The following is a 24,987-nucleotide window of genomic DNA, read 5'->3' on the forward strand; positions in this document are numbered from 1 at the left end:
TTAAATGCAAGGTCAGAGCACAGAGCGGCAGGGATACCTGGGCACTGGGCAGGGCAGAGAGGAGATGGCTACTTTGGGGACTGTGCACAGAAACAGTAAACGTAAAAAAAACCAAACAACCCACCACTGTACACCTCTGCTAACCGCTCCACAGTGAGAAAAAAACACCACATTTACAGACGCTGCATTTCAGCCATGGATTTATAGCAGCTCAGGCAGGAGATTTACACCTCCATCACAGCAGACAGCGGCAGTTACCCAGGGTAAGAGCCCCGCGCAGTAATAATGCCGGATTGCAGCCTGATTTCTGCAGCAGTATTAACTGCAACGACCATGAATAAGAACCCACTGAGCTACAACAAATCACACAGCGCTGTGCCCAGAAGACAGGCCATTAGGGTGAGCAGCATGCTATGCACTCTCCACTGGTGCCCACCTGGCGTGGGATGCAGCACTGCTGTGCTAGTGCCACCTCTGTGGGAAATGGGAGAGCCCAGGCTGAAAGATGGCTTGGAGAAACAGCCATCATCTGTCCCTTGCCCACCTGGGAGGGTGGAGATGCACACGTGGTTCAGTTTTGTCCCTTTTCTAACTTCACCTTAAAAACTATGGTTATTATGTCTAGAATAAGGGAGACATCACGAAAAGATCAGATACGAAGGTGAGAAATAAATTCATGAGAATACCAATGCCCTTTTCTAGGTTCAGAATATCAGTTATAATGAATGACATGGCAACCCAAAACCAGAACTAATTTATTTCTTAACACACAAAAAGAAAAAAAAATATTTCATAATGGATAATATTTTTTCCTCAGAATAGTTCAAAAAAGAAATTCAGAAAACTGCCTCAAGTAGATGCTACTCATAAAGGAAAAAGAGATGAGAAAAGATGAGCTGTCATTAGGAACATGATGGAAATGCCGCACAGAGAGCAGCTAAAAACAGCCTCTTTCCAATTCCTTTATCTTCACTCAGGCTTTTTGCAAATTTGCCTGTGGAACTTTTGGTCTGGATTTGAGAATTTACTTTTACACTTCGAACTTTCCATCCGTTCCCATGCAGAAGCTAAGAAAAGCGACGAGTGTCACACAGACAAGAACTTCCACGCTACAGAACAAAGGAGGGAAGTGCTTAAAAAAACTCAAATTAAACCTTACATCTCATTTCCCAGTTACCAAGTAATAATTCTCACCCTCATGAAAGATAAGCAGGGGTGCTTTGGCTGCGGACTCAAAATGTACTCAAGCCTTCTGGTCGAACACAGATCACCTTAGAAACAAATACTGAAATACGGGCATGTAACATTTTTTGGTATAATTTTTTTTTTTAAATCAACAGAAGGACTAACAGATCACTCACATGACAACAAATACAAACGTGAAAGATGCTCACCTTCAGAGATCTTTTAAACAAAATATAAAATAAAGGAGTGACATTAAGAAATCACCACGTCGCAAGCAAAGAGGCACTCGACTCTCCAGGCAGCTACTGCAGTGGAACATTCCTCTGCTATGGATTTTAATGCCAGATACCAGAACAGTCCCTGGACTCAAGCCACGCTCCACACCGGCTGTGTGCACGTCCCTGATCTCACCCAAGAGCTAAGGGGAAAAACCACAGGTCCAGAAAAAAGGAATCCACAAAGTCAGAGAAATTCTCCTCCCTGGCCCCAACAGCAGAAGGAGAGTCAGGACGCTCTACGTCCTTTGGGCATTCAACCACAAATAAAACCCAGAAGCATGTTCTCCTGAGCCACAGGCAGTGAAGTGACACTGCCAGCAACCACCTGGTTTCCCAAACACTGCCTAGATGAAGCTGGGACTTGCACTGCACCCAACTCATCCTTCTTTGCCTGGAAAACCAGGAAAAAGCCAACCTGCACTCACCTGACTGGAACTCGATATGCCAAGCTACAAGCAACCAATCTATCAGCCAGCACACACAAGGATGTGGTGAGAGAGACAGCATCAGTATTTCTGAAGTCTAGGGGAGATGTTTTATGATTAGTGATTTCTAAGTTATGGTTGCTCCTTTTGGCTTACCCACCAGTACCTGGCACTATACGAATTTCAGTATTTCCACAAGAAACAACCACTTGGTTCTGTACTCTCTTCTCTCCTCCAGGAAAGCCAGCACAGCACTAGTGAAGGCTCTTTCCATCTCTGAACAGTCAGTTATCATGCATTACTCAAAAAAAAAAAAACAAAATCAGTCAAGCAGTACATGTGAACAGTAGACAGTTCACAACATTTCAGAGCCCCAAAATACCTCCAGAAACATTCTTCCCTGTTCAGTTTGCATCAAAGTAAAAAGCTAAATTTGTACACACAAGCCATTAAGAGTCTATCCTCTTGTCTTAGCATATTTTTCAGTAGTTTTGGGCCTCTCACTACAAGAAAAGCATTGAGGCCCTGGAGCATATTCAGAGAAGGGCTGTGACGCTGTGAGGGGTCTGGAGCACCAGTCCTATGGGGAGCGGCTGAGAGAACTGAGATCGTTCAGTCTGGAGGAGGCTCGGGGGAGACCTTATGGCTCTCTGCAACTGCCTGAAGGGAGGTTGTGGTGAGGTGGGGTCGGCCTCTTCACCTGTGTTAACTAGCGACAGGATGAGAGGGAATGGCCTCCAGATGCACCAGGGTAGATTCAGCTTGGATGTTAGAAAAAAATTCTTCTCTGAGAGAGCGGTCAGGTGCTGGAATGGGCTGCCTAGGGAGGTGGTGGAGTCCCTGGAGGTGTTCAAGAAATGTTTAGATGTTCTACTGAGGGACATGATTTAGCGGATTCACCTGCTGGTGATTGGTGGACAGTTGGACCAGATGACCTTGGAGGTCTTTTCCAACCTGGGTGATACTATGATTCTGTGATACTATGATTCTATCGGGCTACAGTAAAAGAGGCAGCAGAAAGGATGAACTCAGCACAGCACATTATGCAAGAGACACCAGAGATAAGTGCACAAAATGAACCCTTAAATCCAGGTAGAATTTCTGAACAATACAGAATCCCTGGGGTGTAACAGTCCTTTCTTCCCGACTTCAGTTTGCTGAAGAGAATGGTTAAACATGTACGTGAGAGACTCAATACCTGGGAAGACCTTCACAGAAGGAAGAGGAAGCAAAAAATTCAGGGAACTGCAACACAAACGCAAAAAACAGACTGATTAACTTTCAAGAGGGGCAAACAATAGCCTGCTTTCCCTATCTTATTAAAAAGAAAAACAGCATCTAAGTATACAAATGGAATGACAAGCTATATGCAAATCCCAGATAAAAATTATGTACGTGCATTGTACAATATGCCTTGTCTCCAAAAGAAATAAAAGAGGGGAAAAAGGGAAAAAGAAAAAGGGAAAAAAAGGCAGAGGCAGTAGGTAGAAATTTCCAAGTCTTCAAGATGTGGCTTATGTAACTGTTAAATTTAGATTAGGAAGCAGATTATCTTGAAAGGTCTTCAGGAAATGTACTACAGTAAAACCATTTAAATAGGTCAAATTTCATAGTCAACTGTCAGGGAAATTACAAAATATGAACAGAGTTAATACAGCCTTTCAAATAACTAGAGGTAGAGGGATCACTTGTGTTTGAGTTTTTTATTATTATTTTTTAATATCCTATCCAACCTCACAAAGAGGCTACATAAATGGGAAAAAACACCCGCTCGGAGCCTGTGCTAGCAATATTTGCTGAAATGAAAAGGTTTGAAAGGTTAAACAATTCACAGGAAAGAAAGCTCACGAAAGAAGTAACATTGTTTCTCTATTTCACTCCAACCTGAAAATTAAATAAATGAGTAATATGCTCCTACCAAATGCACGAACCCCACAGCAGAGCGACCACATACAGCCCATCCTCCCTTCACCTTCAAAGGAATTTATTATTATTATTATTATTATTTAATCTATAAAGACTGTAGTGAGCCTACCACATACTAAAACTCTTCTTGCTGCTACTTCACATTACTGTGAAGCACTTCCTGTCCATCATTTTGCTTGGTGGTTACAGAAGGAGGGTAGGCAATGCCACCTGATGCTTACAACAGGTTGTGTGGGTGAAGCACAACTCCCCCAGGCACAACTGCCTCCCCTACCTGGAAAACCAACATACAGCTCTTCACTGCTGCGTGTGAAGGCAGGAGAATATGTTTCCATCAGGCAGCTTCACCCATATCACCCTTATGCTTCTCTCTTAAAGGAAAGCTGCATGCTTTGCCTGAGCGCAACCCAGCCACGTGGGCCAGGCAGGTACTGATGTATTTCTGCCCATTAAATACATATACGCCAATTCTGAAGGCAACATGAGTCTGAACAGAGAATACCATTGGATGGACATAAATTAAGCCAATAAACAAACATGCACGTGCACATGGCTGCTCAGGGCCCCAGGCAGGATCCTTACCCTCCCTGCAGTGCTGCTCTCAGCGGTGTTTGAGGCTGAAAAGTTAGGGCACAGCCCCACTAGCAGCAGGGAGAGGAGAACAGAGGAGCCTACCAGGCCTGCTCCTCACACACATCCAATGGCCAAGCAGCAGCTCCAGCACACCGAAGGCAGAAGATGTGTGCAAAGGAGATGGTGGGGGAGGGCAGTAGCCAAGGGCTGCACTAATTGATTCCCAAAGGACAGCCAGCAGGAGGGAGTGTGTCCAAACACAGACCCCAGCTATACACGTGCAGACCCACAGCAGTGGGTTTTGCAGAGAAGCAGCCATCCCTGTGCTAGGAACACATTCACACCAAAGAGGTTCATGCAGCAGAGGTGTAGCTGCTGATGAAGTTTGCAATCTGCTTTACCAAGTTCCTCAAGATAACTGGCGCTTGACATCAATGCTAAAGCATCTAACTACCAAGGGGTAAGAGAAAAGATAAAATAAAACAGACCAAAAATATCACAAACCCACGTGAACTCACTCAACAAAGGCACTGCCAAGGACAGCATAAGCTTTGGAGAAGACAGCTGTGGCTGTGCTGCTACCTTTGAAGGAGCAGCCCTTGTACCAGGGCTGGCATCTAGAGCCAGGCAGGCACTGAGGGATCCACACAGGGTCAGCAGTCACAATGAGGGAGCGCGCCTCACCAACACCACCAAGCAGAAAAAACTAAGAGTATTTCTTGTGGCTTTCTATTTTAAGCACTGCTATGATTCATGTCACCCCAGTTCCTGGTGTTGTGCAGTCTTTACAGTCCCTACCCTTACAACAGGCTCATGTTCAGCTGAAGTCCCCAGCGTCTCAGCACCGCAGTGCAGAGCCGCCCCACAGCAGCTGGGAGCCTCCACAAAGGGGGATAGTAAGAAGACAGGATCACAGGTGGGAAACACAGGCAGTAAACTAGGTACTGCCTAGATTCTAATTAGAGAGGCCTGATGGCGGCTGCAGCTCCTCACAGGGAGCAGAGGGGCAGCGCTGAGCTCTGCTCTGTGTGACAGCGACAGGGCCCGAGGGAACGGCATGGAGCTGTTGGGGAGGGCAGCTGGGGGTCAGGGAAAGGGGCTGCACCACAGGGCGCTGGGCGGGGAACGGTGGGCACGGCCTGATGTGCTACACTTCAGGGAGTGTTTGGACGCTGCTCTCAGACATAGGGCCTGAATTCTGAGCGGTGCCATGTGGAGCCAGCAATTGGACTCAGTTATCACTGTGGGTCCCTTCCAACTCAGGCTATTCTGTGATTGTATGACATTATCAAAGACGGAGGAGTGTAGAAATATGTACTGTTTGGGATTAAAAGTCAACATTTATTATACTACTAACAGCACAGTCAATAGTTCCCATATTCTGCAAGATACTTAAATTAATCACACTTTTTTCATACTTGCTAATAAAAAATTAAAGTAGGTTTTACTGTTCTTTTTTCCCCCTCTAAATATTAAGTGATAAAAGCACTGACAACAGAAACCTGCATTAAATATTTTATTTGTTTTGACTCATTCATTTCTTGCTATAATGCTTTAAAAAAAGGTAACTGCTTTGCTGCAAAGTTTGCATCACTCACAAAACAACGGTTTGCAAAGAGGCAGAAAAACATCGAGTTGTGTCTTTATATTCTATTCAAAGAATGAGAGACAGAGAAAGCAAAAACACAAATATTTTCCTATTAGGAAACATTAATTTGTCCATTTCTTTTCTCATCTGACAAGAAATGGTTTTCATTAACAAGTTTAAAACAAACAATCTGGACGATTAAGTTTTCCTAGTAGAAAAAAACAGCAGCAAGGGGATCGCTGGATACAAACAATTAAAGGGAACATGTATCACAGCCAGAACTCAAAATATTTGGAACATCCTAAATCTTTAGTTGAATGCTGAAATCCTACTATATTTTCTATTTACTGTTCCGACATTTTCACGCAGTGATTAGTTCTCCATGTCAAAACATGAAAACATAAGCAAAAACCTACTAAAAGGAGTGAAAGCGTTGTTTTGGTTTTAAGAATGTTTTAAAAGGCTACAAAACTTGTTTTAATAACTGCTAAACTCAGATTACTTGTAATGCCCTGACAGCTAATTTAATGTTATGTGCTAAAATCTGTAAGATAAAAAGACTTAAGATGTTTTAGCCAGTTTTTAAGCAGATTTATAAAAACATAAATAGCATTCTAGCTTCTGTAAATCACCCAACTCAGGTGGACAACGACATCTTGAAACAGTTACTGTGACCAACAGGGGCCCTCTCGGCTGACACTGCCACAAAAGGGATGAATGCAGCTGCTCAAGGTTTCTACAATGCCACAACTTGATGGAGAAAGCAGTAAGGACTTGGGTCAAACATACGGTTCAGTTTGTCATCCAGTGGCCAAGCTGAGGCAAAAGCACATTTTCCTGACAGCAGCATTTGAATTGGAAGCAATGCCCTTTCTATGCCAGGAGGATTAAAGAAATGTTGCAGCTGACCTGCCAAAACTGCAGGGTTGTGAGATGCTGAATCTGACTTCAAAGGAAGTCCCACCATCCATTCTCCACTCTTGCACTGGGATGAACAGAAAAGACTACAAGCCACAGAAGTAGGGAGGTGTTTCACCACATCTTTATTCACAGTTAAGAGCTCTCAACATGCTGCAGCTGCTGACAAGACCAGGAATTTCTGCTGAGAAATGGGGAGAAAAAAAATAAATGAGAGGCTGCAGCTAAAAACGCAGCTGTAAAATTGAATGAACAAAACTAGAACTGAGATCTGCCAAGCAGATTCACCCCCTACAGCACAGGTGCTCTTAAGACACAACAATCCATCACAAAATCTGCAGACGATGTTTTAAAAGCACAACTCCAGCTTGGTGGGGAGGGTTTTGTTCTGTTTTTCAATAGACCTGTACTGTAGCCTCCTTGGCAAACCCTTACTTGGTGCAGCTGGAGAGATGAGGAAAGGATGCAGTTGCAGAAGGTACCAGAGCTCTGCAACAGAAAGATGGCACAACTGAACCCTGCACCCAGGCCTTAGCAGAATGAAATCACGGAGGTTGGAAAAATCTTCAGGATCACTGAAGTCAACTACCAACCTGACCTACTAAGACCCACCACTAAACCATATCCACATCCAAAGATCTCTTAAATACCTCCTACATGGGGACTCTGCTGCTTACCCGGGCAGCTGGTTCCAATGCCTAATCACCGTTTCTATGAAGAAATTCTTCATGATATCCAATCTAAACTTGCCCTGGTGCAAATTGAGACTGTTTCTTTATGTCCCATCACCTGTCACCTGAGAAACGAGACCAATGCCATCTCAGAGTAGCCTCCTTTCAGGTAGTTGTAGATAGCAGAGGTTTCCCCTCAGTCTCCTTTTCTCCAGACTCTCAACCCCAATTTCCTCAGTTGTTCCTCTCTATTCCAGTTCCCTCAGCTGTTCCACATGGGTCTTGTTTTCTAGTCCCTTCTCCAGCTTCTCTGAATGCATTCCAGCAACTCAATGTCCTTCTTGTAGTGAAGGGCCCAGAACTGAACACACCACTCCAAGTGAAGTCTCACCAGTGCCGTACACAGGACAATTGTTTCCTTTGTCCCCCTGGCCGCACCACATGTTGCTCTGACACAAGCCCAGATGCCATTGGCCTTCTCGGCCACCTAGGCACACTGTTGGCCAGTGTTCAGCCAGCTGTCAACAAGTACTGCCAGGTCCTTTTTTGTCAGGCAGCTTTCAAGGCACTCTTCCCCCAATCCATATTGCTGCACGTTACCAAGTCTTGCTGAATGCCATGTGTATTCAGATTCCTCTGCCTTCCTACTTCCAAGGGGATCAATACTCCCACCCAACTTGCTGTCATCTGCAAACTCAGTGAGGGTGCACTCTGTTTTCTCATCCAAGTTGCAAACAAAAACATCAAACAAAACTGGCCTCCATGCTTGAGCCCTGGGGAATGTCACTGGTGACCAGCTGTTCAACTGTATTGAACTCCATTCACCGTGGCTCTCTGAGCCCAGCAACCCAGACAGTTTTTCACCCAGCAAACCATACACCTGCTGAAGGTCTAGAATTGCCAGAATCTCCTAGAAGGTCTAGGAGAACACTGCACAACATTTTGTCAAAACATTTACTTCATTTTTAGTAAAATTCAAGTAAACAATCCACAGCCTTTCTTTCATCTTTTAAGTGGGTCATCTTGTCACAGAAGGAAATCAGGTTAGTCAGGCAGGATCTGCCCTTCAAAATCCAGACTGACTACTTCTGATTACTTGATCATCTCTAAGGGCCATGCAATGGCATTTAAGATGATCTGCTCCATGACCTTCTTGGTCAGACTGAGGTCAGACTGACAGGTCCCTAATTTCCTGAATGCTCCTTCCTAGTAGATAGGAGTCACATTTGCTAACCTTCTGTCAACTGGGACCTCCTTAGTTAGCCAGGACTGCTAGTAAGATATTAAAAAGTAGCTCGTGAGCATTGCCTCCAGCTTCTTCAATGTCGTTGGCTAAATCAAGTCTTGCACCATAGACTTACAGACATTTAAAAGATGTAGAAGGTCACTCAGAGTTTCCCATTGGATTACAGGGGCTTCATCTCACCCCCCATCACCATCTTCCAACTCAGGAGGCTGGGTACTCTGGGAACAACTGACATTGCTAATGACCAGCCATTGCTAAAGACCAAGGCAAAAAAGGCATTAACTGCCACAGCCTTATCTTCATTTACATCAATACATTTTCCCTCACTGATTTTCCTCACGCTGCAGTTGTGCTGCAGGAGCAGCATAGGTCCCGGCTGGTCCTTTGGCTGTACTCTGCAAGGAAGGTCGAAGGCAGCTGCCTGCTCAATCACCAAGTCAGTACGTACACAGCCATGCCACAGCACCTGAAGGACACCAGTAAAAGGTCTTTGGTAGATGAAAAATAAGCACATTAATTGTACAACTCTAAAAATGAGGTCCTTGTACATTCCCAATTCAGCTGTAGCATCAAATGTTTTATGAGTACACCCCACAGAACTGCACAGCAATACATCCTTCCAGCAAGGTTTCATAGCAGTGAAGAGCACCAATACAAGCCTGTCTGGTTTCATCCACTGTGCCCAGTGGGCTATACAGAAAAATCTTTATTGATGAGCAATACTAACAAACCACTCATTTTTGCTAAGAACAGGGAGTATTTTCTCCCTCTCTGTAGTACCGCTCAAGAAAATGCATCTGCAGAACTTGAAGCTCCAGATTCAGCCATATAGGGAGCATGCCATGGCTTGAGGATAAGAGATGAAACAGAGTGAGACTAACTAGGTGAGAAAAGAGGATGTGGAATAGGAAAAATCTGCCACAAGTGATACAGAAAAGCACACTACTCACTGCTTCTCATGGCCCAGAAGACCAGTTACACACAAAGGTATGGGGCAAAATTTAAGTCATTAAAAGCAAAAAAAAAAACCAAAAACAAAAACAAAATAACCCAGACAAACAATCCAAAATGTCTTTACACAAAATTAAAATTACTTAGAGAATCTCAGTCCTATGAAATGTTGTAGGAGTTGAAAAGTAAATAGAACAGAATTTGGCAAACAGAGAATGAGGGCAATTAAACACAATTAAAAAAAAAAAAGTATGACATGATTTGCCACTCACACAACACCAAAGTAAAAAATCTACAAGAAACAGAGTGAGTGTACACTAGTGCTACAATGGTATCTTTTCCTAAGTGTCCATGGCTGACCACTATCAGATGTGGTGATTGGTCTAATTAACTAATGGAGTTCATATGAAACCAGAATTACACTGAAAAGTTCACATCCATGGAATGGATCTTCTTTTTTAAACGCATCAGCTCCCAGCCTGATCTCTGTGAACTATGGATCAGATATGTGATTTGCACCATGGTAAATAATGAAAATAGTATATTTATTAGAAAAAAATGGAAGACTGCATGGAAGAAATAGACTTGGGGGTGTTGGCTGGTACTTGACTGAACATGAGCCAGCAGTGTGCCCAGCTGGCCAAGAAAGCCAATGGCATCCTGGCTTGTATCAGAAATAGTGCTGCCAGCAGGAGCAGGGAGGCGATCATCTCCCTGTACTCAGCTTTGGTGAGGCTGCACCCTGAGAGCTGTGTACTGTTTTAGGCCCCTCACTACAAGACACTGAGGTCCTGGATTGTGTCCACAGAAGGGTGAGGAGTCTGGAGCACAAGTCTCATGAACGATTGAGGGAACTGGGATTGTTCAGCGTGCAGAAGAGGAAGTTCAGGGGAAACCTTATAGCTTTCCACAGCAACCTGAAAGGAGATGGTGGTGAGCTGGGGGTCAGCCTCTTCTCCCTTGTAACCAACAACAGGACAGCAAGGCATGGCCTCAAGCTGTGCCAGGGGACATTCAGGTGAGATATTAGGAAAAATTTCTACTAGCAAAGAGTGGCCAGGTGCTGGAACAGGCTGCTCAGAGAGGTGGTTGAGTCACTGTCCCTGGAGATGTTAAAGAAACATTCAGATGTTGTACTAAGGGATGTGGGTTCATGGGGAAATATTGGTGGCAGGTGGATGGTTGGACTGGATGATCTTGGAGGTCTTTTCCTACCTTGGTGATTCTGTGGATGGAAGAAGAAGAAGCAAACAGCATCCTGAAACAACTCAAAACATATGTGTGCATATGCACATACATATATGCATGTGTAGATGTACAAATTACATACACTATTCCAAAAGCACGTAAGGGAAAGCTGTCTCTGCCTTATGTTACTGCCATTGGAGGTGCAGGTTCTTCCTTTTGTAATCACAATAAAGAACGTAAAATTCATGAGTAAAACCTCCATGACTTCTGCATAGCTACTGAAGAACTGTTTCAGGAAAACAGTTGCTTTGGAATCTGTTACTCTGGCATTTCTTGTCATTTTTAGTATCCACCACAACATAGCAGGGAGGAACCTATTTATATCTATTCCTAACTCCTACAGCCATGTCAGCATCTCATCTACCAAACACACACTGTCGGAAAAAAAAAAAAAAAAAAAAAAAAAAAGCTTTACTCCCTTTTCCAGGTGTTGCATAGTTTGAATAAAGATAAGAGAAAACCAAAGAGAACGTTCTGTAAGGAGCTTAAAATGGCTCAATCAACTTTAAGCCAAAGGAGATTAACATGAAAACAAACAAATCAAAAACAGGCTGTGAAAATTTCTCAAGATCTTTTAAAGTTTCCAAGTTCAGAAGATAGAACAGGATGATAGATAGTACTTCTGCAGAGCAGGAATGACTTGAGTTATAGCATTCCCGAAGCAGATTAAGAAGGCATTCCTGTGAGTGACAAGTTAGGAAGCAGATATACAATGCAGAAAAACACATTAAAGTTTATCAAATTCTTTTTTTTTTTTTTTCTTTCCAGCCAAACATTTTACTCTGCTGAGATGTGATCCCTTTCCTAACAGTCCTACATCTGAAGTTTAAAAAGCCATTGCACTTCCATTTCCTTCAGTTTTTCCAAATCTGGATGACTAACACAGTGTTTTCCTGTGAATTCTTACAGGTTTATCGTCTCACATCTTTCCAAGGCACATATCTGAAGCTGTTCTGTTTCTCTCCTCACTCAGAGAGGAGAAATAAAGCCCACAGCCAGAATTTATGTTGTTGTATATTTGAATTCTGTAAGTTAACCTCTTAAAAACCTACTTAAAGTAGTTAGGAAAAAAGCAATGAAGTTCAAACGCTTGCAAAGCCCAAGGATAACAGAGATCCATCTTATCCGAGCCATTAATTTCACCAGTTTAATCCATTCAGCATTGTATTTTCCAGCTGCAAGGGCTAAACACGTTATGTTTTAGCTCTACTTACAGTATACAAACAGGTAGGAGGAAAATAAAAGGCCGTTTTCTTTGTGAAAGAACTACTAGGTCCTAACTCCTTGAAAACAAAGGGAATGGTATGGGAACAGTCAAGGCCCAAACTCCATTTACAGAAAATCAGTGGGTTATGCCCAACAGCGGCTGCACTCAGACCTTCAGAGCCCACCTGGAGCCTGTAGATTTGATCTCTAAATTATGAGAATCAGACACCGAAAACTAGACAAAATTTTGTTGGTTTTTTTTTTTTGTTCTTCCATTTTTTAAAAACGTCCAAGTAGAAGCAAGCTTTGAACTGAAAGTCTTGAAACTGAGATCACTGCATCCCCTCTCTTTGCCCCTCCTTACAGTGTTTGGTAGTCAGCCAAATGGCTCCGCTTAGCTCCATTTTCCACATCAGTCCAAAAGTAGAATAAGTACTAAAACTTGCATCAAGAGAGGGGCTTATAATCACATTAGAGACATGCAACAGAGACTAGCTACTTCGGTTCAGTGGACAGCTTGAACAAGGCTCCATAATGAGGTACAGGTGTTGGCACTAATTAGGAATACTCAGCCCCTGCTAACATCAGCCCTCAAAGCAGTGACTGCTCTTTAATCCTTTCAACCACATAAAAGGAAAGCAGAGAGGGGCAGACAAAAAAAAAATCTCTGTAAATGCCCATGCAGAGGATAGAACATTTTTCCTTACTGAAGTGTGAGGGGAGGAAAAATAGAAGTATCACAAAACTCTAGGAAGTTTACTATGGAGTATCCAAACATGTAAAAAAGAACCTAAATCTCTGCACGGCTGGACTTTTTTTGATTTTAGGAAGAGCACCACAGCATCAGCATGTATTCATCACAACTATCAAAATCTACATGCAGAAAAAAAGCAGCACAATCAGCCCATGTAAATAGCATAACGACATGAAACTATTCCCTCTGCGCCTACCAACAAGGGTACATCACTACAGATTTTAACTGAAATTATTACGAGGACTTGTGCACGCTGGAATCTCATCATTAACAGCTTCTTTTGTGACTTCATCTCCCTTGAAAGCCCTTATACTCCTTTGGAATCCACAAGGTTTTCATTTAAAATGTGGTATCTGAATGCTGAAGGTATTCAGGTTCAATTTAGGCATTGTAAACACCAACATGTGCATTATTTTCTTTTCTTAAAAGAAATATGAATTCCTCCTTCACTTACATGCCAGGTCACGAGGTAGATGTTTTCGCTTCATCTGATGACATCACAAGCTCCTAAAAAAATGAAAGGAGTTGCTATTTAGGGAGGATTGACACCAGGCATTTCATGTTTGAGCTACAATTTCACTTTTGGCAAGTAAGTGAAGGGTATGTCATATTTTTATTGCAATTTCCCAAAGAAAATTACACTTCTAGAACCTAAATTCCCTAATTCTCACTCAGTCTATGGAAAAATAAAATGCACCAACTATACATACAACACACACTACAATATAAAAACACAAACTACTACAACAATAGGTGAATTCATAAGAATAACCTTAAAGTCAACTTTGCCATTTGTATGAATAAGAACCATCTTTATCGATATCAACAAAACGAAACTTGACCTAGAATATTCTGTTTCAGGAATATGAAATAAAGCGTTTAGGTAACTGCCAGCTCATTCAGCTGGTCTAAAATGTTGAATTCCTCTGATATTCAGATGCTTGCTTTATTCTACAGGGTCTTGGATGAAGGGAGCATGTTTATAAATTCACATAAAGGCAAATTAAAAAATAGCTCTAGAGAGAAAGGGTCGAGTAGCTCTGGCCTGAATTCCTCCCCACATTCCTCAGGCTCCTCTGTGATGATCCTGGACAGCTCAGCTTCTCTGGCAGGGGCTCTGCTTACTTGCTCTTTTTAATTGACTAACTCGCTTCAAGCAGTAAGAACCATGGGAAGAGGAGGCATTTCTCTGCCCGCAATCCCCTCTTGAGGGGTTACGCACATGTACATTTGAGTCCTATTGTAAGGGACACGACAGAAGCATTACAATTGTTACACCCAGTAGATTTGTGACAATGCTCCTGGGGGTGTCAGCCGCTAAGAGCTGGGAAACGCAGTGTTAGAGAGCAGAAACCAAGTATAAGACCGAGATCTGATATCCAGGCACACACACTGCCAGAAGAAAAAGAACAAGGGTGGGTGGAATGGCACTCTCTCCCTGAAATAAACCAGCTCCCAACCCATGTGTCAGCACCACGCTGCCGCTCTGCCACCCTCCCGCAGCAGAGGGCCGAGTCCCACAGCCCAGCAGCCAGAGGAGCAGCAGGCAGCCGTTACTGAGAGCAGGCATTGCTCAACTGCGCCTGTGCCATCAAAGGAGAGCAGCTCCTTATAAGCTGGAGAGGGGGAGGAAAGAAAATTTTAAAAGAAAGGCCCGCATAATATATTATAGCTCCCCTATTGTGACCCGACAGTATTTTAAAGTTTTAACTACCGTTTTCTTTGATTTAAGGTTTTGGGGCTTTGTGTTTGCGTGTTGCTGGGTTACTTTTAAACCATCTCAGTGCCCCTTCCCCAGCTGCTTGCCAGTCCCTGGCTACGTACCCACGACCAGCAGATGAAGCAGCAGCCAAGGCGAGGTGCCCGGATGGTGACTGGCAGCACACAGGCTGGCCTGAGCCTCAGGCAGGATGCAGGCCATTGCTGAGGGACTGGCATGGCTGGATGTGAGCCAGGAGCCCAGCCTCTGGCCTCAGGAGGGCAATCCAGTCTGCAGCCTACAAATGGGGCTGAGCAAACGGGGAACAAGGGAGCCACCACAGAACTTGCCAGGGCTCCGTAGCAAAGCCCCATGGCAGTACTGGCTTGCCCTCCAGCTGAGGGGACTGCATATACAGTGCAGGGGCTGAGGGAGAGATGAGGCTGAACAGAGCGTCCCGGTCGATTTTACAAACCTGACTAAGCAAGTTTGTTTCTCACCAACGTTTCATTTCTGAGTTTCCTTCCTTAATGTCCCCCCACTGAATGCCTTTAATGTAAATTTTCCATAGAAACAAAAGCAAAGCCCTGGTCACGGCAGCTCAAATGGAATCATTAAAAGTTGTAAGCTCCGCTGCGTTTTAAGTGTGAACAAAACCACAGCCTCTGCCTCCCAGCTGAACCACAAAACTAATATATTTTTGAATCATTCATTAACAACACGTTTGTTTGCTCAGTTAAAGGCCAAGATGAACTCCACAATACCAAAAGGTTTAACTAAAATTCTTTCTCTTGTTCTTTAACCATTCCGCTGTACAGCTACAACCTGCAGTACCAGTTTTATTTATTTCACAGTATATACAAAGTAGCAAGGAAGATACAGCTAGCTTGTTTGCTTGCTTGGAGTTGTTTTTTTTTCTTTTCTGTTTTATGTGTATGTCGGGGGGGGGGGGGGGGTGTCAGTCCTAATACACTGACTCAGAAACACAAAGCTGATTCATCTCAAATGAAGGAGTAGGGGCTCTTTGCCAGAAGCCCAGCAGAGCTAGGTGCCAGCCCCCAGGGGCAAACAGAGGCCAGGGGTAACAAAAAGGGAGAAGCATGCACTGTACCACTGTTTACCAGCAGAGCCTGGTAAACAAAAAGCAACACAGCAGCAACGGAAACTGCAACACAGTGAAGCAGAAAAGAAAAATTAAAAAGGCTTTTATAGAAACTAAAGACAGCATAGATACAGAAAACAAAACTTGGAAATGCAATGAAGTTTTCCGTTAATATTGCCTGTGAAAATACTGCATCACCAGGGGAAAAAGCCAGATATATTTCTTAAAATCAAACTTTTAACATTAGAAAGGTAATTGGAATCAAGACCAATGCTTCCCTAACCGTATCACACACTGATAGCCACTCTCAAAAAAGAGAATGACAGAGAAACGATCCACAAGGTGCTGGAGAAGGGCAGTGAGATAGGACCAAGAGCGTGACGTTGCCCAAAATGCACATGCCAGCTGTGCTCTTCATAGGGACCCTGCCAGCTCTTCATGCCACCCTTAGCAGCAGAAGCTTCCTAGATAAGAGCCAGCATCCCTCCTCATGTGGCTCAAGCCCTGCACCAGTTCTCTACTAGCATCAGACACACAGAGAGCTCTTCCTTTCCTGATGCTCTCGGCATCACGGACACTACTCTCACTATCTTGTTTTTATGCCACTACCTTCCCCAGGCCAAATACAACTGGCTCAGTCACCTCTGCTCACAGACAACGTTTCTTTCATTTCTGATCCTGCTTATTGCTCTCTACTACCCCGCCTAGGGCTGGTCCACAAGAAACAATAGGAGATTGCAGTGCCTAAATCCAGGCAAAGTATTTCGGCTGTACACTTCCCTACATAGAAAATTGTTCTTTCCCATTATGCAACTTCCAGGCAGTAGCCCCACATACAAACCCAAGTGTGTTTGCTTTTTGCAATAATGTGGTCCTGCTGCCAAAAAGTTAGGGAAGCTTTACCAGCCATGCACTCCATCCTTCAGGCTTCCTTCAGACTGCTTCTCTAGTTTGTCAGGATAGCTGTTAGCACAAGGCATCTTCCAAGCAGAAGTGGAGCCCACCCAGCTTTAGCTGGATATTTAATAAGCATAGTCCTTATTCCTTGGTCCACACCATTAATCAGTTATTAGTTGATACTGAACCTTGAAGAGACCAAGGTTAAACTCAACTAACTCCACGTGTCTTGTTTAAAATTAATTAGTAACTATCCTCTTAGATTTCCAAGCAACTGCAGACATTCCTGTGAGCACTTCATCTAATCCACGTCTCCCCAGCTGCTTCTGATAGCATGTCTTGTCTGATAACTTGTATCACCTAACACGCAATTCCCACTTCACAACTGACTTGCAGAACTGCATGTTAGAAAGTTGGTCTCTGTGATGCTTCATGTCTCGTATTCTATTCACAATAAATAATCCCACAGATGTAACAACTGCTTAGCTGGGAAAGGTATTAGAAAATCATTTCCAATTTTTTCACAGACTGTTTCAGATATCTAACACATGTAGTCAGCTCCCTACGGACTACCAGTAACATTACACAGATGCCTTACAAAAGGCAGATCAAGCTTTCAATGCTACCAAGGCAGCACAGGCAATAAAGCCAATAGATTTCAAGGTTACAGATAAATAATAACATCAAGCAGGAAGATAATGGCACTCTTTCCCTTATAACTACAAGGCAAGAATCATTAACAAGTATCCAGACATACAGAGGATACTGCTTTGGTGTAACTGAGGAGATGCTTCTGGGCAGCAATCATCCTAAGGGGACTCAAAGTAGACTTAAGTCATCAAGCTTTGAGAAAAGCATTTTGAAATCCTCAGTAAGCATCCATAATGAACTGGACTGAATTTTTGACTGTTTTAAACTATGATCCGTTGCTTTTCCTTTCCAAGCCTCAAACAGCGCTGTCTTCACTCAATATTCAGGAGCTTCTCAATTTTTACCCCTGCTCCAAACTGGCCACGAAGACCCTGGATAAATCTACAAACTCGTTGTAGAGACTTAAAATAGTCCATTTCACCTTAGGGAAGGTCAGAGATGCAAAAACCATCTACTAAAACCTGCTACTCCCTGTCACCTTCACTTCCTCCTTCCCTCACAGAAACACTTTGTTGTACCTTCACAGCCTTGAGCCTACTGTTAATAGTAACTAGCAACTCTGTAATTCTCAGCAACCTATTAGAACTTGATGGGAAAATCATTTCTCATAGCGGCTCACCCCATTTCAGATGAACAAATACAACAGGATGTCTAGAATGACAGGTTTCATAAGACAACTAACCAGTACCATCAACCCCTTGTTTTATGAATTGCTCTGAAGTCCTTGGCCCCCGGGCACTTGGATGGTGACCCAATGGAGCAGTTACTTGGCCCATGTACAGAGCCAGCCATTCTGCAAAACGCTCACATCTTACTTACTGCTTGAAATTACTTGTTTCACAATGTAATTAGCATATACACAGACAAAAATAAGGAGATTCCAGACCTGAAGCAGCTGCCCTACAGGAAAAAGCCACCAAGATCAAAACACACACAGGATTCAACAAAAACACCCACCTTAACGTGCACATAAAGTCATTTAGACTCTTGATATACTGGCATTAACGCTGTTGGAACAAAGGAATGGGCCTGTGAGAGATCAGAGGTAATGGGATAAAATCCAAAGGAAAAAAAAATTTCAGCTTAGCATTAAGGAAACTTTATGACAGTAAGAGCTATTGGTCTGCATCCCCAAGGGGAAGTACAGAGGCTGCAGCTCTTGACACTGAAACAAAGACTGGATGTTGGACAAGAGTGCTGGTGCCCACTCTGCCAAAAGAACATCCCCAGTTCTGCATTTCTCAAACCGGCCCGAGGGCAAGGCAGCAACAAATGGCACCCAAGCACAAGAAGGAGAGGCTTGCTTGGCCTGTTGGCACTAAGGATGGCACACACATGTTGCTGTGGATCCACAGTGAGCCCTGTGCACGTCCTCCAAAGCACATAAGCACACCAGTACCTCCTGGTGAAAGCTAAGTAATCTCAAGTGGCTTATTCCAGCCCTACCTCTCCGCCCTCCATCACATAGAGGGCTCTGTGTACTCTGGGGGAAGCTGCAACACGCAGCTGCACTCAAGGACAGTCACCACACAACAGCACAGGCACATGCTCCTCTTTTTCAAGATGAAATGCTAAGGAGATACATCACTTCAGTACAGGATGCTCTTCTCCCTCAGAAAAGCTCATTCTCCCAATGACAGGTCACACAGCAATACAGAATTATGAGAAAGAGCACACAGGCACAAAGTCAAAGCTTGCAAATTAGCATCAAAGTATTGATGCTGCTGACAGAAGGCTTCCTGAACCCAGGATGCCTGGAAGGGGATAGAAACAGATATGACAAATCTGGTTTGGTGCTACCAAAAAGCTAAAGAATGAAGCTGTCAGCCAAGAAATAAATGTAAAAAAAAATAAAGTGAAAAACAAGCTATTTATGATGATCCGGATCCACAAAACTAACTTCAGTTCATAAGGAAAGAAAATACTACATCTTCCCATCAGCCACTTGTTGGTAAGTTGGGGTTTAACTTTCAAATCTCCTCATTTAACTTGCACATCCTGTTCTAAATACACGGGCTTTTTTGTGCATTTCCTAAAGCAGGGTGATGGCAGCACTATTTCATCTAAAGTTCTGAAGGGAAACTCAAGAAAACATTGCAGAGGCAATCATCTAGACGAACTAAAAGCATCCTTTCCCATAGCTAAGTTTCCATTATTTAATGGAAATTATTTGTGCAAAGTTAAGGACATCTTTAGCGGAGATCTTAAAATAAAAGAAAATGAAATGGTTCACCAAGTGTGAGAACTTCTAAAACATGGTAACAGATGTCATGTTTTTGATGGCAGAGCCACGTTGTTCTCATACACTCCATAGAAAGTCTCATGACCCTACAATAAACACAAGAGCCACAAATGCTGAAAGCACTATCACTGCTGCTTCTTGGATCTCCACACACAGGCGATACAAGCGACCAACGGGTGGATCTAAACTTAGGATTGCATTAAGACCAAACTGTAGACTTCAGAGCTTTCAAGGTTGATCCCTGGCTCCAGACCAACACCCCTCACCAAACCTGTGACATCAGTTACCTGTGAGACCTCACAGGAAAGCTCCCTGTTCCTTCTCTTTTGCCATCACACCAGCACTTAGACCACCACCTCCCCCTGCAATGAAACTAAATTGAGTGCCCACACCTTGCACCAGGATGATGCAGACAAGGGCTGGAGCAAAATCATGGCACAATTACTGGAGCACCAGACCAGAAAGCACATCAAATGAGCCTTAATCAACTTCATCCTTCATGGCTACAAATTCCACAGCAGCAACCAAAAATGCATTTCTCCCTGAAGATGATCTTAAATCATCAGAAGGGGTTGGGGGGTTGTTTATTTTTTAATTGCTATGAAAGAGAAACCTGCGTCAACTCACAAATCTTGTTCCAAAGCCATTCCCGCTCAGTCAGACAAAACAAATGAGAAGTTCTGAGGAAAAAGCAGAGAAAATGTGGCCCCGGTGGAGGCAGCAGGCATTAATGTCAGCGCCAAAACGAAGCCAGCAATCAGCAAGACATTTATCTGATGAATTTGTTAGCAGAACTCCTCAGAGAACACTGAATTTACTTCTGCTCAAAATCTCCAGGTATACTGGGGGGTTCAAGATCAAGTGTGATGCAGACTATTCCTTCAGATCACCTGCTGCCAAGAGAGCTGGCTGACAAAAGGGAAAACGTGGCCTTTAATAAAATTGCCTAAAACAGAGATCTTTATAATGTTGCCTAAAAAAAAAAAAAAAAAGCAAGATTCCTGTTTTGTAAAGCTGCCACCTGTGAGAAAGGCGAGAGGCTTTGCCAGAACCAGAGCATTCAGTGCTTCTGGGCCACAGGAACTCGCAGATCAAGAAGGCCCTGCACCAATGACTTGGAGGCAGAAAGAGAATGCAACTTCCAATACGAAGACTGTGCACTGAGTTTTCACTCCTGTTTACCTGAAGGACAAAAATCAGTTTTTACCTCTATAATCCTGTCAAGATCTGCACAGCTCCACAGAGAAAGTAAATGCAGGAGCTGAGCTCTTCTCCTCTGAGAATTATCATTGCACAACTACAGTCCAGCCAACTACATCTCCAGATGCCTGTAAGACTACAAAGAGGTGCTGCAGAGCACGTTGATGCGGCATAAAACCTCTACAAGACCCAGAGATGCCAGGTCAGGGAGCAAAGCAAGCTCAGCTTCCCATGTAAGGGCTGGCACTAACACTACTCCTTGAAAATCAAACGTGCACAACCAGTTTGATCGTTACAAAACGTTACACCAGTGCCTCAAACTGTTAGAAAAGCTGGTTTCTTTCCTGGAATTAACTTAATATAAGCTCCCTATGATGATTTCAAAGAGGAAACAGAAAAGCGTTTTGACCAAAAAATGAAATAAAATGAAAGAACAGAAAATTGGAAAAGGCTTGGAGAACAAGTGTACCTGAAGTCACTTTCGGAAGCATTCTGGAAATTACTTAACTAAGTCAATGCTTTGCCACTATCTTGTTTTTCCAGCAGTTCTTCTTGCTATATATACACGGCTTTTTTTCCCCTTTTAAAACATGCTTAATATCTGCACAAAGTAAATGGAGCCGATGTACATTTTCAATCAAACACACAGATTCAACTTGCTTAACCAAGCAAAGCATACACATGAACAGGCATAAAAGCATAGAAATTTGTGTGAAATACATGGACAAAACACTAATTAACACAAGCATTTACTGGAAAAAAAAAACTAAAAAAAACTAAAAAAACCAAACAAGTAAAACAGAAAATGATATTTTATAATGTGAATTACTTATTTTCTGCAAATGCTGAGAGTCGACTTGTCAGTGGGCAATACCTTTAGATAAGCACATGTGAACTCTCACAAATGCACCAGCTACACAGAATATTACCTCATGTAAAAACTGATGGTAGGAAACACCATCTTCTACCAGACCTATCAAATCTACACAGATCTTTCCATTAAAAAAATTTAAAAAAGCCCCAAAGGTTTGCCAAAAATATTTTCAGGCTGACTACAAATAATCTGGAAGTCCATTCTGTCTGGAATTTGGTACAGGAGACAAATGTAATGTGACCTAGCTGATTTATAGGGTCCCAAGAACACTGTGAGACACTCACGAGAAACGCCTGTGTTCTACAACAAGAAAGAACTTAGGGAAGTCAAGGAAAAGACAAGAGGGGGCAGACAACAGGGGAGTACAAAGGCATCAAAGACACTGCTAGAAGAGATAAGCAGGAACTATAAATCACATCTGAGCTGCTATGTGCATTTGAGGCCTCCCCTCCTCCCCTTTTTAATTTACTTTAGAGCTTTTTTCAACACTTAACCCATTCATACCTCAAGTGGACTATCTGAAATATTGAAGTTAAGCAAACAGAAGTGGGGATACAGAACAAATTTGCATCAGTAATCTTAAACACAGAATGAAACAGCACCTGTAAGAGCTATTAGATGTCAGTCTGAGCTCATGCACACTCCTGCTTGCATAGAGAGGCTTCTGACACCTAGAATAAGCAAAGAGAAGACACTGGACAAAAGATCCAAGACAGCACTTAAGCCAAATTAATCCCTGTAATGGGAATCACAGACTCTTGACTGATATTGAGGCGACCACCAGGAGCTTTCTGATGACTTACACCTTGCTTTGTGAAATTTTCTGACGTTTGGAGGGGATGAAAAATGAAAACACGATGTTGTATCTTGCAAAGAATTATATGTAGTCAGTTTTAAGCAAAAGAAGACAGAGAATACACTAAGTACTGGTGCATAAACTAGTTTTCAGCGCATTTGGCTTTTGTTGAGCTCAGGCCAGAGGCTTCACATTTTGCAACAGCTATTCCAGTTATTTCACCTCCATATAGCTGTCTGATCAGCAGAAGCCAGGTCTCCCTCAAAACTGCAACAGCGTACATGGATGCAACTTGCCAGCCACTGCCTACATCGCTTTCAGCTCCTGCTGCAAGTAAACTATGTGTGCTTTATACTCCAGATAATAAAGCACAGAAAATTCATTTCTGCAACAGGGACAAAGCACTGTGCAAAAATAATTTCCATCGAAGAATCAATACCATTAAGCAGGAGTGAATTTTCCTTCCTATCTATGCCAATGGCCATTACAACACTGTTGCTCATAAATAAGCACCTTGTATTAACATCAGCCCTTCGGTTCCTCCCTCGTTTTCAGCACATTCTGTTACAGAACTGCAAGTCCAAATTCGCCTGGCAAAATGCTTCACTTACTTCTTAAGATTGCTCATTTCATGCTACGCTGGAAATGATTATGTTGTTAACATAAGGAAGACTGCAACTTCATTATCGGGTTTAAGTATCTGCCTTTCAGTTGCTTAAATGACAGTCAATTTGATTCTTTCAAAGGAACACAACCACTCCTGAATTAAGCCAATGTGGAAGAGTTGCTGGAACTCTCCCAACCAAGGTTAGGGCTATCGCAGCGCAGCAGTGCTGATGACCAGCCATCCTTCCCCTGTCATATCACCAGTCGGCGGCCTCGGAAAACACAGAAAACTATTTTCTGTGCCAGAAGCAAGCATTCCTTCTCGTTCCTATCAAACAACATTTAACAAGCTTTACCTTTCACTGCAAATCATCCCGTTATCACTACTTCATTTCAGTCCATTAGCTGCAGGAAAAAGAGCCTATTTGCATCAAGGGAGGCACAGGAGCACAATTCTGCCACGCTCATTTCTCTGCAGCACGCTCCTGCCTTGCTAACCGAAGCGAGGGACACCCCATGCCCCTCTGCAGAGGCCCCCTCACCCTACCGCCACCGCACTGACTGCTTGCTCCTGCATTTCTACACACACACAGCACGTTTTAGCTGCATGAGCCCTTCTCCGCTAGAGCCCAAACCTGCTTGGAATGTGGCACTACTTCGACGATGACTCCACTATCGCCGCTCTGATACCAAAGCCTGTAAATCAACACACGAAGAGCATTAAAGAAATGCAAGCAGTTAAAAGCAGAACAATGAAGAGAATTAAAAACCACAAGTAATCCCGCTAGCGACATTTCTTTCCTCCCCTGTCAGAATACACACTTCTATACATTTTGTGCACAGCAGTCCAAAACCAGGGTTTTCTGTGCAGCAGTAGAAAGAAAATACTGCCCATTTATTCTGCTATATATGATACAGGAGAAGATTTAAATATCTAGTGCAAATAATAATTTTCTCTATATATTAATATTCCTTAAAGCAAGCATTATTTAAAAAATGCCTGGCTTGCTCAAAACAACCGCGCATTCAAAGCAGCAGGAAGGAAAGCTCTGTGTATACGTACAATTTTCAAGTGCTCACAAACACCCACATCCCTCTGTCAACCTAACAGCTGTGTCAATCTAACAGCAACGTCTTCGCGTAAACGAGAAACCAAACAAACACAAACCTTTTCTCTCAGACTCCTAGCAGACACATCGTGCACTTCACCTAGGCGAAGCACTTTGCTCACACAGCACGACGCGATGAAGCACAGGCAGAACCAGCACGGCTCACAGGCTGGCCCCACACAGGCCTCCTGGTGCCGGCCCCAGGCCCCGTACCACAAAATGGCAGCTTCCCGCCAGCCTCGTGCACAGCGCGGTGCACACTCTATGGCACAACACCGACTAATTGGGACCAGTACTCCCACCCTACAGCACGGTCACATGCTGGGGGGTAAGGTGGGCAGCACACTGCCCCTGCCACCCACCTGGAGATGCTGCAGGTGAAGCAGGAACGGCAGCCTCAGCCTAGCAGCAGCTTCCAGGAGGTGCGGCAGCTCCGCACAGGCGGCGTTGGTAGGAATAAGGAAAGGAGGGAAACAAGAAGAAAAGGGAAAGAAAAAGGAACAAGTGAAAGAGGCCTGGACAGTAGAATAGTTAAATAACACACAGCTCCCTCCAGATGGTGTGACAGGCCTATTTGTTTCAGCAACCAGTCAGGCATGCGTTTAAACCTGTTTTTTAACATCGCCCTCCAGCTCTAATTAAAACACACCGAGGCATTAACAACATGATATGTTGCGTTCAGCTTGCAGTTCAATACGCAAGGCATTTCATTCTGCAATTTTGAGTGTAAGGCAGCAACAAGCATAAGAAACACGAGTGCTCCGGAGTGTTAAATGTGGCTCAAGGAGCGAAAGTTCCATGTCCCATCCAGAATCATAGAATCACAGAATTGCTCAGGTTAC

At 43.4% G+C, this 24,987-nt stretch overlaps 1 protein-coding gene across 5 annotated transcripts in view; it reads right to left on the bottom strand.

Moving 5' to 3' along the window:
* Positions 1–24,987, bottom strand: part of JADE3 (jade family PHD finger 3) — a 64,535-nt gene that overhangs the window by 32,567 nt on the left and 6,981 nt on the right. For 3 of the 5 annotated variants that reach the window (XM_052664812.1, XM_052664810.1, XM_052664811.1), the window contains exon 2: positions 13,424–13,476. The exons of 1 other annotated variant lie outside the window; for it this stretch is intronic. Coding sequence is in view for 1 of the 4 variants with exons in the window: in XM_052664809.1 (XP_052520769.1) it covers positions 6,885–6,942 (58 nt within the window). In the remaining 3 variants the exon portion in view is untranslated. Of the gene's footprint in view, positions 1–6,884; positions 7,078–13,423; positions 13,477–24,987 lie in introns of those variants that run through there. One more of the 5 variants, XM_052664809.1, reaches the window with a different exon arrangement.

The sequence above is a fragment of the Tympanuchus pallidicinctus genome, unplaced genomic scaffold, assembly GCF_026119805.1.
Source record: "Tympanuchus pallidicinctus isolate F22 unplaced genomic scaffold, pur_lepc_1.0 scaffold6, whole genome shotgun sequence".
NCBI lineage: Eukaryota > Metazoa > Chordata > Aves > Galliformes > Phasianidae > Tympanuchus > Tympanuchus pallidicinctus.